We start from the raw sequence: 15,318 nt of genomic DNA, 5'->3' as shown, positions 1-15,318 counted from the left end.
TTTGGGTGCTGGATCTAATTAACAATATAAATTAAGACTGGTCATTTGAAATGAGTCTAAACCTCCATAAATTAAAATCAAAAAGATTTGACATCTTATCACAAGATCCCCGAACCATGACACTCCGTCCCCCACCCACATGCTTTGGGTTCAGTCTTTCCCCAGAACTTAATGTTTTCGATCTAACCCAAATGAATTTAACTTGCTTTCATCTCTAATGTGAACCAGTTCTTATCTGTCCACACACCATGCTGAAAATGTTGTCGTTTGGAGATGTTTTCTGCAGTTCCTTCCCTAAGAGCGTCTCTTAATCAGACCACAGGTTTCATGCAAGACAATGAATAGTGACTGTCACACTGCAAAACAGGTAAAGCAGATCCTTAAAGAATCCCTAAGAACACAGAAATAATAGCATGAAATAATAGCATAAAATGGAATACTACTAACTACTTCTACTTAGCAGAAGAATAACAGTCAATAACTCTGTTGTATAAGATAAGATTAAAATGTTAGATGTTCTGGATAAAAGTATAATGAAAGTCCTGATCTAAACCTGATTGAAAATCCTTGGAAACAAAGTTATTGCTAAGAAACCCAGTATGGCCTGAACAGTAGAGGAGACTGGAAGAAGAGTGGACCAAGATCACACCAGAGCAGAGTAAGAAACTAGTGATGTCATCACTAAGATGCGTCATTAAAAGCAATGGCCTCTGCAACGGTAACTCTCAAAGATTTTAGCTCTTTGTGCTACAATGGTCTTCTCTAATTTTGATCAAACTTTTTCATACAACACAATGCTTTTGTTGACGTGCCTTTTATTTTTTTTAAGCATTCTAGTAGTACATTCGTATAGACCACAGCTAAGATTCCTTCAAATTTTGATCAATGAAAATAAAAATAACTTTTTTAAATACTTTTTGTTTAATTGCTTTTTTATTTTCACTGTATATGTTATGCTACACATGTCCCCGTTGTCCTTAAATTTATGTTATGGTTATAAGTAGGGGATACTTTGAAATTTTTTTTACTACATTTAAGAACAATTTAAACAGCATTTTGCTAAAAATGATAACATCATGTACCTGGATTAGGGTAGGTTTGAAATTATAGCCAACACGCAACAAAGAAAAAGTCTAGGTATTTAAAGTTAGGCTTTGTACATAGACAAATTCTGGTTTAGTTTGGTTTACTTTAAAATGTAATTCATGGACATTGCTCCTGCCGCAGCTAACTTTATTTAGTCATGGATCCAAACCAGCACTATGAGTTTTTTGAGAGACTTGTGACTTTTTGGAAATTATGAATGAATATTTAAAAATAATTGTTAATTATTTTTTATGTTGTTTGCCTTTTTTATTATGAGGTTTGTATTGATCTTTTAGCTGCAATAAGAACAAAATTCTAGAGAGTTTAATACAGACCAGTTATTGGGACCTTGACCCTTATAACAGAAAGGAAGACAACATGTGCTATTTACATCAGCACACTGGATTAAAAGAAATTCAACCAATTGTGCAATCAGATCTCTGTACCCCAAATAGCTCTGAGAAAGGGGTGTTGATTTAACTGCACAAGACCGATGATTATTAACAGAAATCAAATAGTGACTTTAACCTGATAAAGTCAAGTGGCCTGATCATTGGGGGTCATTTTCTAACCTCATACCATTAAAAAACATGGAACAATATTTGAATACGTTATCACAGAATTATACTAAAGGCCTAACAAGAGTCCATTAATCAGAATCTTTCTTTTTTATGCACATGTTCAGGTCACCTGGCTCATTCAAATGTACACTTATCGGTTTGCTTTTTATTTTATTTTTTTTATTATCCATTTCATATTGAAATCATAAATGACATAAAAGTATATTATTCCAGTAGCATGTATCCTCTATGACATATAACCCTTTAAATACAGTGAAATAAAATGAAAAATACTCATAAAGTTCAAACACGAGTCAAACGATGGTTTAGTTTTTTTATTGTTTGGATATGTTCCAGGTTTTATTAGAACATTTTCAGAAATTGAGGGAATTCTTATTTGCTTATAATAATGACAGGATATTGCACAGATCATCACTTAGTGGATCACCACATTGTAGAGGTTACAAAAGCCTGTGTATTTCAAGCACGACAAGGCATGGAGGTTCAGATGTCATGTTGGCAGGGAATACAAGGTTTTACTCAAGCTTAGCTAAAGGCTTCATCCAACTTGTTCTTCACCTTTTCAAAGCTATCTACAAACCAATTCCTGAGGGCAGACAAATGTCAATATGTCAGAGGTTACTATTATGAGATGTCAAGTCGTAATCAAACCAAACTGCTTCGTTCAAAACAAGAAAGATGACAATGTCTGATCAACGTAGAACCGTTTGCTCATGTGTGTTAATTGATCTTACTTAGTCTTGGTGAGAACTTCGCTATCCTCAAGCTTCTTCAGGACGGTCGAGGTCTTCTCGGACAGGCTTGTTCCAAACTCCTGGAATTTTGCCTGGATATTGGCAAAGTGCTCCTCAATTGTGGGTTCCTCTACAGCCTCTGTGTAAGATGAATAAAAGGTTTACAAAAACAATCGAACCAAAGCCACCAAGAAAAGCAGTCGAAACACCAAAATATCGATGTTACGTAGAAACTTTAATGTCTTACCAGATTGTGCAATCAGCACAAGCATCAAGGTGGCAACAGCCAGGTACAGTTTCATATTGCAGTTCTTTTTTTTCCTGCCAAAAAATCTATTACAAACATACATCAAATAAAATTAATATAGATTTTTTTTTCATTATACTCTGACAACTTCACAAAACTGACATTAAATACTTACTATGTTGCCAGTCATGCTGCTAATCAAGTAAAAACAATCATCTAAAGTTCCAATAAACCAAATGGAGCAACTTAAAAGTGTGTAATATTAGTAAATACATAGGATAAGTACTACGATATCATACTGCTATTGAAAGTGACTTTTGAACGATTGCGGATGCACAAGCTCTTTATATTTATATTCCTATGTCTGTTTTTCATAGGCCAGGATGTGGTTTCTCTTAGATGTCACCAAAAAATTTTTTAAAAGAACATTTTTTTCAATTTCACCGCATGTCGTACTCTGTATGTGTATGTGACAAATCAATTTGAATTTGAATACTTAAAAAAAATACTTTAAATACTTTTAAATGCTTAAAATGTTATGGCTAAATTAACACAACTGCATTATTTTTTTTTTTGTTTGTTTTTGTTTTTAGCCTGAATAGAATTGTACCTGTGTTGTCCTCCTCCAGACGTTCAGAGAGAAGCAGCCTATTAAGCAGACAGACGTCTCGGCTATATATATATAGCCCTTCGCCTGTGCTGACATCATTACCGGCCATCACCTCTGACCTATCAAGGCCTTTTGTACCGTTTGCAGATTTCCCTTTTAGCCCTATCAACTCTTCTTTTTCATGTAGCAGACTACTTTGCTGCATGGGGTGAGGACTGTTTTTGTGTAAAGTTACATAAGAGCCCACAGTGCTGCCTGCTGGATTTAATGGGGTCTGCATGTACTGTATTATAACTAGTTAGCTATCAAAATGAGTAACTGGGTCATGCATTATCATTAACCTTTGAGACCCATATCTCATGCCTATACAGTGCACTATACTGTTGGCAAAGAATGGTGTTATTTGGTGGAATGGTGTGAAGTCCACTTGTTATCAAAATCAAAAAGACTCTGTTCTGTAAGAGGGAAAAAAAACAGAAAGAAAAACGATAAACATCTAGCACTAAAATGTTACTGTAATCCTGTAAGCCTGTATTGACTTCCTAAAGTGTCATCTACTGCAAATGTGGCCATGAGGCGCTTTCAAATCAATTCAAATCAAATTTTATTTGTAACATACACATACATACAGGGTACGATATGCAGTGAAATGCTTTATGCAACTGTCCGGTATAAGAATAAAGAATATAAAAAGGGATAAAAAAGCAAAAAAATAAAATGAGAATAAAATAATCAGAAAGTATAAACTATGTAAGAAAATTATATTAAAAAAACTATATAAAAATATTAAATATATGAATAATATGAGATAATGTATATACATATACATAAATATACATATACATAAATATACATACACATTTATGTGTATGTATATTTATGTATATGTATATAAATGTGTATGGTTATTAAAGATTGTCCTTAAAGTGACCAGGTGCAGTATGGTGTGTAAATAGTGTATAAAGTGGCACTGTGCTGTACAAGTCCAGAGTTAAAGTGTCAGAATGTCCAGGTGAAGTATGGTGTGTAAATAGTGTATGGAGTGTATAAAGTGTATAAAGTGGCACTGTGTTGTGCAAGTCCAGAGTTACAGTGACAGTCCAGAAAGTTCCGCTTTCTTAAGGATAATTTGCCGACACTGATGTCAGCTTACATATTTAAGGTCCTCGGTTCACTAAGACGCTAGAATATACATGATTTCAAGTAGAAGAAGTCATAATGATTTTGACGTCCTATTTTAACCTACAGTGTTTGTTGTATTATTGTGTTGAGCAATTGATTATATAATATAACTCATAAATACTCCAGAATATGATTAGAAAAGCTTTATCTATAACGTCCAGAGATACAGACGAGTTTTATCAGCTGCTCTCGTTTCACTGTTGTTTATCTGCATGTACTAACATATACCAGAGTTCAAGCAACTACTGTATGCCATGCCGTGTAGAAGACTAATCAAATAACAAAAGGCCTCCGATCTGATCTGTAGCGGCATCAGTAGGTTTTCTTGCTGATGTAAGTGAAACAGATGCTACTGATGCTGATAAGTTTTATCTCACAGAGTCTCGCTGTCCTTAATCCAAATACCTTTTATATACTTGTGTATTAGAGGTTGAAGACATTTGAAAGCATTTGAAGGAAAGCATCCGTATTCGCATCAGTATTAGCAATTGTACCTCAGTTTGTTGGAAAAGTTGTTCCACAATTGTACGTAAATGAGAACAGAACGATGTGGTACTGTATATCCGTAGAACTTTGTTTAGCTGTGGGTAAATTGTAGCTCGTCGACACTGAATCCGTTCTCAAAACATTTCCGAACGATTACATCAGTTTATTTATCTAGTGCAGTGTTGTGCATGTGGTGGGCAAAAGTCCACTCTTAAGAAACTTGTTTTCATCAGGGTGCTTTTCTTTTCATCAGAAGGGCATTTGGTTATATTAGTGGTAGGAAATTATTGATTTAAATGACTTGATTGTTTTGATTCCATGATTGGATTATTCATTATTAGATTATTTAAAAAACAAGTGGAAAAGTTTGATGTGGTTCTCAAAACATTTACTCACTCTCACTCACTCACTTTCACTCATTTTCTACCGCTTTATTCGAACTACCTCAGGTCACGGGGAGCCTGTGCCTATCTCAGGCGTAATCGGGCATCGAGGCAGGATACACCCTGGACGGAGTGCCAACCCATCGCAGGGCACACACACACTCTCATTCACTCACACACTCACACACTACGGACAATTTTCCAGAGATGCCAATCAACCTACCATGCATGTCTTTGGACCGGGGGAGGAAACCGGAAAAAGAGAAAGAAAGAAAGAAAGAAAGAAAGAAAGAAAGAAAGAAAGAAAGAAAGAAAGAAAGAAAGAAAGAAAGAAAAAAAGAAAGAAAGAAAGAAAGAAAGAAAGAGTAAGTAAAGAACAAATAAATAAATAAATAAATAAATAGATAGATAGATAGATAGATAGATAGATAGATAGATAGATAGATAGATAGATAGATAGATAGATAGATAGATAGATAGATAGATAGATAAATAAATAAATAAAACTAACTTCATTTAAATGCCCTGCGATGGGTTGGCACTCCGTCCAGGGTGTATCCTGCCTTGATGCCCTTTGACGCCTGATATAGGCACAGGCTCCCCATGACCTGAGAAGTTCGGATAAGCGGTAGAAAATGAATGAATTAATGAATGAATGAGTTAACTTCATTTAAAATGATATAATGCTATTAATTAATTAATTTCTTTTTTTTAAGTCCTGAATACTTTTTTATGATCAAAATATTTCATATGCTAACAATGCTGACCTCTTTCTCCTGTTGATTGAGTTCTCTTCCTTTTTTTCTATGATTAAGGAACATGTCGAGGTCTATCAAGAGCCTGATTTCATCATGGCTGTTGTTTAGTCTACTTTAAGTGCTAAAAAAAGTTTTTTTAGTGAAGTCTAGTCTAAGAGAAAGGGAAGTGAATCTTTCTGCACATGAGGATGTTACGGATGGTGGAGTCATGCCGAGAGGCAGTGAACTGCAGTTACCTCTGGGTTGTGAATATGAAAAGCTGAGGCCTGGGGGAATGAACTGCACAGTTTTGTTATGTGTAGGGCTTTTAGAACTTTTAAATGTGCAATCATCCAGGGACATCAGAGGGTGCTGGGTCATTCATTAGGAGACTGGAGTTAGTCACCTTCTTTAAATTGCTCTGAGATTTACTTATGAATGTGTAACATCAAGCTGCTTTGTGTGTGTGTGTGTGTGTGTGTGTGTGTGTGTGTGTGTGTGTGTGTGTGTGTGTGTGTGTGTGTGTGTGTGTGTGTGTGTGTGTGTGTGTGTGTGTGTGTGTGAGAGCGAGAGAGAGAGAGAGAGAGAGAGAGAGAGAGAGAGAGAGAGAGAGAGAGAGAGAGAGAGAGAGAGATCATGTGATGAGATTGTTTGTGACATGGGGCATGAAGATTGCAGGTCTGGACCTGCACCAAATGTACCTTATGGAGAAAAACAAGTAAAGAAAGAGTTTTTTTCTTTTTTTAATAAAAAGACTTCCATCTTCCCTTTATGATGAAAACATTCCTATACCAAAGAAAATCAAGATTTCTACAAACGCATATCTGTTTTGTATAGCATCTGTGGATGAAAAAGAAATTCATTCTGAAATCTGAATTGCTGTGTTTATCTGGAAAGGGAAAATTTTTGGGGACATCCTGGCATTTCTTCAGGTTACTACAGTTCATTTCTACTACACTCCTGTGTGTGACAAAGCTGCAGAGTTCAAATGAAGCCACGGTTTTCTGAATGCTCACAGTTTGCTGTTTATCCGCCCAGCAAATCATCTGACCCCTGCAGCTCCTTAGCAAAAAGGGATTAAATCTCTCTCTCTCTCTCTCTCTCTCTCTCTCTCTCTCTCTCTCTCTCTCTCTCTCTCTCTCTCTCTCTCTCTCTCTCTCTCTCTCGTACGTTAATTAGAGGAAGGAATTTTAGCACCATGCATCTCCTCTTGTTCTTAATCCAATTTGATTTCATTTATTCACTTCTGTCTGATTCATTTCTCTGGATCCCTGTAATACATTTCCTCTCTATTATGCTCAAACCTTCTTTTTCTTTCCTCCTTTTTATTGTTGTATTAATAAAAGGATTTCGCAAACAAAAAATAGCATCTCAAACCATCAGTTGTTTGTTGTCATATTACTGTTCTGTTTTTTTTTTTAATTATGTTTTATGTCTTATTTTTAATATTAAATTCATTCTAAGATCCACTGAAAGAAAGAGTGGCATCTACTGGTATAAATTCACTCTGCAACAGGTTGTGTGTGTGTGTGTGTGTGTGTGTGTGTGTGTGTGTGTGTGTGTGTGTGTGTGTGTGTGTGTGTGTGTGTGTGTGTGTGTATGTGTGTGTGTATTTTCCAGAGTGAGGTACCATGCTGAAGCGGAGGAGGAGAGGAAATATTTGAGCTGTAAATTTTGCTCTGTTTGTGTGTGTGTGTGTGTGTGTGTGTGTGTGTGTGTGTGTGTGTGTGTGTGTGTGTGTGTGTGTGTGTGTGTGTGTGTGTGAGTGTGTGTGTGTGTGTGTGTGTGTGTGTGTGTGTGTGTGTGTGTGTGTGTGTGTGTGTGTGTGTGTGTGATTTTTTTTACTTTCATTTTATTAAACTGATCTAAAACTCATTCAAAATACATTCACAATAAGTGCCTTTTCTTTCGATTTTTATTTGATCACTGTGACTGAGGGTGCCTCTAATTTCTCTCTCTCTCTCTCTCTCTCTCTCTCTCTCTCTCTCTCTCTCTGTGTGTGTGTGTGTGTGTGTGTGTGTGTGTGTGTGTGTGTGTGTGTGTGTGTGTGTGTGTGTGTGTGTGTGTGTGTGTGTGTGTGTGTGCGTGTGTGTGACAGATAGAAAGGATTAAATTGTACAAAAGCAACTCTGATTCACAGAAATAAAGGGACAGCATGTGCCTTTATCCCAGCAGACATGCAGGCAACCCACTGGAATGTGTGAGCAGCTCTCAACACGTCCCCAGCAGCAATAAGAGTGGGAGAAAATGATTTTAACATATCCCTTTAACTGCTAGGGGTGAGCTTCCACACGTGCTACACCAAAAGGAAATGTAGAAATGTAGAAGGAGATGTTTTTGAGGTTTAAAAGGATTATATGATTTATATGAGGTCTAGTTTGAGATAGAGATTGAGATAACAGGGATGCTGTTGAGATTCGATCATCAGTGTCTTACTGTAAGTAGTATTAAATAGCCAAGTGAAATTCACCTATAAGAGTCTGTCGCTGCTGAAAGCGGTGAGTACACTGTAGCAGTCTCACTACACATCCATGCCACACCTTTTCTGTAACTAACTGATGACTGATTATTAATTAGAAGCCAAGGATTATAAATATTTCATATGAAATCAGCATGAACTATAGACTTTCCCTTTATACTTCATAAGGTGGGTTGATGTGAGCAGACATTGCCCATACATGTCTAATTATGTAAGCCTGGAAACACAACGAGGTGGCGTGACAAAGACAGGTTGAGGGATGTTTGTTGTGTGCAGAATATAAAAAAATCTGCAAAAATTGGTACAAAAGAAAAGCTGATCATTTTAATCCCTAAACAGGAGACGATGATCCTCCTACATCCTGCATTACTCAGTTCTTGTTTGAGATCAAATTTAAGATAATTACACACGGGAACAGTTTTCTGTCCAAGCCTTGGTGTTTCTCAGGGTCTACAAGTTTAAGCTTGTTCTCCATCTAGTGTTTTTTTTTTTTAAAGGCAAAGTAGAAATAAAACACAAATGAATGATTCAGCTCTTATTAAAACTTTTATTTTTCTTCCCTAGTGTGAGCTAAACAAGACGTACATCAGATGTGTTATTTTTATTTAAAGTTTATTATATCTGGCAAGTTGGATATGGTGGAGGTTCATCATGATGGATTAATATGCACAATAACAGTAGTAAGTAGGCAGAGAGAAGGACAAAGGAGAAAACACCCAAGACATATTTGATCCATTACCCATTTTTATTGCATACAGGTTCAGAAAGAGCTGTCACATTTATTTGTAGATCTTATAATTGAAATGGTGGACAATATTCCATGAGGTTTGGTTGTATTATGAAGACATTTTTTTAAACCTGCGGTCAACCCAAAATGCACACCTAAGGTATATGCAATCTAAAAGACTTGAGAGACAAGACTAGCCAAGTATTTATACTATTGCACATTAAGAAGCATCATTGAGTGGATTAATACTGAGGAAAGCCCACATGGTGATTAATTACAGTATTCCATGTGTCATTAAGAAGCCATGTCCAGTTTTTTCCCTTTCCACTTTCTCGCTTCCCTGTCACACCATGAAGACTATAAAGCATCAGTAACAAATTTTATCAAACTAATATTGCCACCACTTTCTCTGCTTGTGTTTGGTACATTGTGTTATCATTTGTGTTGTTACAATGGGGCAGGGACAGCAGCTGAGGCCTCTTTGATCTTATCCATGACAATCTGGAGCTGTTCACGGAACTTCTCGGTGTAGGGATTCATGAGGCTGGTGAGCTCCTCGATGCGGCCCTCGAGGGAAGCGCGCAGGCTGTCAGCGGTCTGCTCCAGCTGCTTTTTCAACTCGAAGGCCTGTTCCTCCAGCTGCTGGCTTACACCCTGTCCCTGGCTTTCCAGAATCTCGGTGATGGTGCCCAACTTCTTGCTGAAGTCATCTTTTACCTGCGTGGCATAGGGCTCAAGATGGCTCTTTACTGTCTCAGCATTTTGCCCAGCACGGGACTGCAGCTCACCGAGGTAAGTGGCCATGGTGCTGGAAAAGGTGCAACAACAAATGAGATTTTTCAGTTATTCATTAACATGAAAACACAGTGACTACTTCAAGCTCCCGATTCACACTCACTTGCGGATCTCCTCGGTGTCCTTGCCCAGGCGTTTCTTGAGCTTACGAGTATATGTGTTGATGCGGTTCTTGACATCATCTGCATTCTGCTCCACCATGGTCTTCAGCTCCTGTAGGTACTGGGTGGAGCGCTGCTTGGCATCAGTCATGTCATTCTGCAGCTTGTTGATCAGCAGATCCAGCTCCCCCTTCAGCTGGCCTGAGGTGTCCGTAGCATAGGGGCCCAGTTTGGTCTCAATGTTCTCCCTGTACACATTCAGCTGAGCCATGGTGTCAGAGATCAGAGTGCTAAAGTTGGGAGAAGAAATCAGATCATGATACACAAGTTTAGAATTATAAGCAACATTGAAGGAAATCTTTATGAGCTTTTTTTTTTTTTTCAAATTATTTGACACTTCTACAATCTATGATAAGCACAATTCCCGTAATGAGGTGAAGACAAACATCTACAAGACTCTTCATATAAACACACTCTTAGTTATTTGTGTTAACTTACTCAAGTTCTTTGCTGAGCTGGGAGCTCTTCATGTTCTCTACCATAGAATCACTCTGAGTGTTAAGCTCTGAGAAGAACTTCCAGAATTGGTCCACGGTCTCTTCCCATTTGACCACAGGCTCTTCAGCCCGGAGCACAGCGCGAGCATGGCAGCCTAGAAGATGGGGAAAATTCAGAAAAAAAATTGCAGATCAACCTGATTGAGTTCTGGTGGAACAAAAACATGTCACTGTGTCTACATATTAAACTTTTGGCTCAACTCTAACACATCTGATGAAATCACTCACATTTAATTAAATCTGAAAATCAATGACAAAGATAACAAGGCTGTCGGTAAGGTTACTAACATCTTATTAACTATTTTATTTAAGTTTAGCTAGTGTGCATTGTAGTAGTGCATGCATAGGAAAGGCTAAATATTTATATGCATACCCAAGGATAAATAAATTAGGGCTTTTCTACTTACCAGCAATAACTGCCAGTGCAAGAACCACAACAACAGCCCTCATGTTGATAGACAGACCAACTAAAATCACCTAGAGGTAAGATGAGGATGAGGAAAGAATGCAATTATACAAAAGGTCCATTTCAGTATCATATTAAAACGAAATAAAATATGCAAATAAAATGATCCAATTTAATTCCATTTATAAGCCTTTAAAACAGAATATAGGATAAAGAGGACACAAGTAGATAATTTGCTCTAATAGATTATTAGATAGATTGTTATCATTTGCACATCTAATTTCATACATTTTGAAAAAGTGATCTAAAGCAACGATGCATAACAAAAGCACGCAAAGAAATCTGCTCCTTTACACTCACCTGAGAAAGAACTTTGCTGCGAGTCGTGAACGCGATTCGGTGCGCGCGCTTTTTATACTCTCCGTGCCGCGTTCACAATAGCGTGATCACGAGATTTTCTGTTCCCTTTGTTCGTGTCTGGTTACAGTCAGCATCACGCACTCCTGTGAAAACATCTTGCGCAATTTTTTTTCTCCTGAATATCTCTGAGCACGTCATGAGATTTTGTGGTTCTTGTGTGGTTCATAAGTGAAACTTACTAAACAGCAAGCATTAAGATTCATGCATTTCTATCAACTACTGATTAATTAATCAAAAGAAAACAGTTTTGCAGTTAGTTGTTGCAGTTGGACCCTAACTGATTATAAAAAATAAATTAATAATAATAATAATAATAATAATAATAATAATAATAATAATAATAATAATAATAATAATAATAATAAAATTATCTTCTCTGGATTCTAAATCGTTTTGTAACTTGCATGAATTTATTTATTTATTTATTTATTTATTTATTTATTTATTTATTTATTTATTTATTTATTTAAGTATTCATCAATTCTTCTAAATGCCTGGGGAGCAAAGGGTCTATCACTGTATCGCCTTCTTCTATATTTAGGCTCCGGATTGCTGCCACATTAACAGCAACATTAATGCATTAACATATTTATGGCCCAATTGTTCCTTTCCTAAGTAAAGTACTGTTTGCTTTTTGTGTTGCCTAGTTCACAAGTGAAGGCTATTAACAATATCAAGTGCCAACATCACCATTTGTGTGTACCTTGTAATAGGCTCCAAAGTTCTGCCTACATGAATGCAAATGGTTTCTGTTTGTCTCTGCTCAGGGTCAGTTTCCAATGACAAATTATTGGACTAATTTATTTATTTATTTATTTATTTATTTATTTAGTTAGTTAGTTAGTAGGTACGCTTCTATGTCTACTTATAACACACTCAAACTAAGTGTTTAATACGTTGCATGGTACAGTACATCATGGGATTTATTAATCTGAAGCCATGACTGTAAATGCATAAATTGACCTTTGATTAGTGATTTGTCATGATGCCATGTGCTTTGCAGGCTAATCTGTTTATAGATTAGGATTGTGTTCTTGTACCACAATGATCACAGGGCTCTTTCACACCTACAAGGCTACTAAATAGTATCATTATATTATCCTGAAAAATATATTGGCCCTGTCATTGTAACATTAAATTCACACTAATTCCACTCTACACATGCATGTTGGCAGTGCAACAAATCGGACTACTAGATTTTGAATTAAAATGCGTGTTGACTTGGTTAAAACAGCCTGAGGTATTCTGGTGCAAGTCATTAGTATGATTTAGTGTCCTTTACATGCTACTTATGAGCTCATATACATCTAGGAGATTGATTAAATGTTCTATAAACCCTACAACATAAGCCTCTTGTCCTAGCTTGTCTCTTACTCCACATGCAGCCCATACCTTTGACAGGCTCATTATTTCTCAAAGAACAAAACACAGCTTTGGAAGCTGAGGTCAATTTAGAGAACATTGTACAACAATTTTTTTTTTTTTGTTGCACCATGTCAGTGTTTACCCCCAAAGGGATAAACTGATGAACTTATTTGAAGGACTGCTGTTTCTACATTAAACTGTTTAACTGTTACTCAAAAAAACGTGATTCGAACTAATTACGTTGTTTTAAATAAAAGCATTTGAAAGCACGTCTGTTAAATCCATACCTTTATTAAGATCTGAAAAAGAATTCTGCTTATAAACTACATTTTGGAAGTTTGTTCACTGATTACATGACCTGAGTTGCCTTACAATACTCACTAATGCCACTTCAATATAAAGTACACCTATTAAATGTCAGCTTATAGACATTAGAGATAAGTGCATAAAAAAACATGTTCAAACAAGTTGCATGGCAATAATTTATCTTCTTCTTACATGCACTTCAGAAATGCCCAATGAACTAGGAAACTGCAGGCATGATTATTCGGGAACAATAATGAAGAGTGTCAGCAAAAATATAGATATTTTTTTAAAGGCTAAGTTGATGTCATGTCTAACTGAGGTTAAAAGAGATTACCCTTTTCACTACTTTGAAACTTCCCTTTACAAGCACCACATGAAGAAAGTTGACATCACATGACATCTCTGATGGTAGAATAGCATGCAGGTTTATAAGCGTGAATATATTATGTGAATATACGTATACAGTACATCTACCAAATATCAATATTATACAAGCCCGTGGGCAGGGAAGGGGTTCAGCTGGTTTGAACGCACCCCCCCAGGCCAAAGGTCCAGAATTTAAGTTGTATTTTTTACTGTCATCATTGTTTTAATCAATGCTTGACAAATAGTCTGGGTTGCTGTTTCAAATTAATATTATACATTATTGTAGCTGGACGTGTGTGTGTGTGTTTGTGTGTGCCCCAAACGTAGCGTAATTATAATAATAAAACATAGTGGGATATTCAGTGATATTGGCTGTGCAATATCGACTTTTGTGATTGGCCAATACCGACAGACTGGAGCCAATGGAAATGCTTCTCTCCTTCGGTGTGCGTCTTTATTCCTCTGACTTCAGAGCGGACCGCTTGAGGTAAATGATCTGGAATGATTAGTATATTAATTGATTTACGATGCCTACCCAGTGAACACACGACGTACTAGTTACGTAATAATTGCACCCAAGAAGACTGGAACTGACCAGTGTACTAAATCCACACGTGTCAAGACAAATACAGCAACAAGCAAAGAGGCATTGACAGAGAGTCAAGAAATGATGATGAAAAAATTTGACAACAATGCAGTAAATAATTTAGGTGCATCAAAAAGCGTGCAGACAAGCTAATCCAGCACAAATTAGTGCATAAAAGGTCAACAAAATGAAGTATTTGAACCTTATAATTAAATACAAAAGGAGGAGAAAAACTGCAAAAAGACACCCCCCACCCCCCACCCCCCAAAATCAATAGGCTGGCTACGGGCCTGTTATATTATTTCACATGGCACATCACATGGCATCTCTGATAGTAGAATAACATGCAGGTTTATAAGTGTGAATATACCAATCTGTGTACATCTACCACATACAACATTTCTGTATATTATGTTCATATTTAGCTTCTGGAATTCAGCTATATTTGTTTTTGACTGTTTATTCTAAATGTATTACAGTTTTTTACAATGGCTATGACAGTTTTTTCAATACTTTTAACAAGTGTCCTAAACTCTTAACAAGGTTAGCTCAACATCCGTCATTGTAGGCTATACAATTAACACATTTCTTGTTGCTTTGATACAAAATGCATACAATTAACACCAATTTAAAATGCTTGAACTTCTTTTACACACAAGCTCAACCAAGACCAGACTAATGTACTTTTACAGTCAAATTTACAAATGCTTTCATACTGTATGTCAGAACAGATAACATCATGTTCTAAACGTAACTTATTATAGGCTAAAGTCAAAGTGAACAGCTGTTCATATTGTGATTTGAAACACAAATATATTCCCTGTATTTTATTCCATTGCTAATGAGAAATAGCTTATTGCACTTATGCAAATATATAAATCACAGCTGATTCAGATCTAGGGTAACTGATCAAATAAGAGCTACTATCATTGACCATGTCATAAACCACCAGCTATCATACAGAGAGGCTTGTGAACGAGTACAGCAAAATCTCAGCCGGGATATTTGATGAACTTTGTTATATGTTAATGTCCGTATTTTCAGAGAAACCAACAGGCAGCATATTGCTTCTCCTACAGCAAAGTGCAAATCATTTTACCATTTACTCTATTAGAGTGACTGTATGCATCTGGTCTCTAATATGTAACTGTATTCTGTCCCTCT

General features: G+C 36.5%; 2 protein-coding genes across 2 annotated transcripts; both read right to left on the bottom strand.

Moving 5' to 3' along the window:
- Window positions 1–1,966: 1,966 nt before the first annotated feature.
- On the bottom strand, window positions 1,967–3,334 carry apoc1 (apolipoprotein C-I). Its single transcript, XM_027148757.2, has 4 exons — window positions 3,259–3,334; window positions 2,649–2,734; window positions 2,402–2,540; window positions 1,967–2,253 (listed from the first exon to the last, which is right to left on the bottom strand). The coding sequence occupies exons 2-4, from the start codon at window positions 2,701–2,703 to the stop codon at window positions 2,193–2,195; spliced, it is 255 nt and encodes an 84-aa protein (XP_027004558.1). The 5' UTR covers window positions 2,704–2,734; window positions 3,259–3,334; the 3' UTR covers window positions 1,967–2,192.
- Window positions 3,335–9,251: 5,917 nt separating this feature from the next.
- apoeb (apolipoprotein Eb) lies at window positions 9,252–11,561 on the bottom strand. The gene is made up of 5 exons (XM_027153430.2): window positions 11,472–11,561; window positions 11,113–11,182; window positions 10,647–10,800; window positions 10,151–10,438; window positions 9,252–10,060 (listed from the first exon to the last, which is right to left on the bottom strand). The coding sequence occupies exons 2-5, from the start codon at window positions 11,153–11,155 to the stop codon at window positions 9,700–9,702; spliced, it is 846 nt and encodes a 281-aa protein (XP_027009231.1). The 5' UTR covers window positions 11,156–11,182; window positions 11,472–11,561; the 3' UTR covers window positions 9,252–9,699.
- Window positions 11,562–15,318: the final 3,757 nt, after the last annotated feature.

Source organism: Tachysurus fulvidraco, chromosome 3 (assembly GCF_022655615.1).
Source record: "Tachysurus fulvidraco isolate hzauxx_2018 chromosome 3, HZAU_PFXX_2.0, whole genome shotgun sequence".
Taxonomy (NCBI): Eukaryota; Metazoa; Chordata; class Actinopteri; order Siluriformes; family Bagridae; genus Tachysurus; species Tachysurus fulvidraco.
This window is presented reverse-complemented; position numbering and strand designations above follow the sequence as displayed.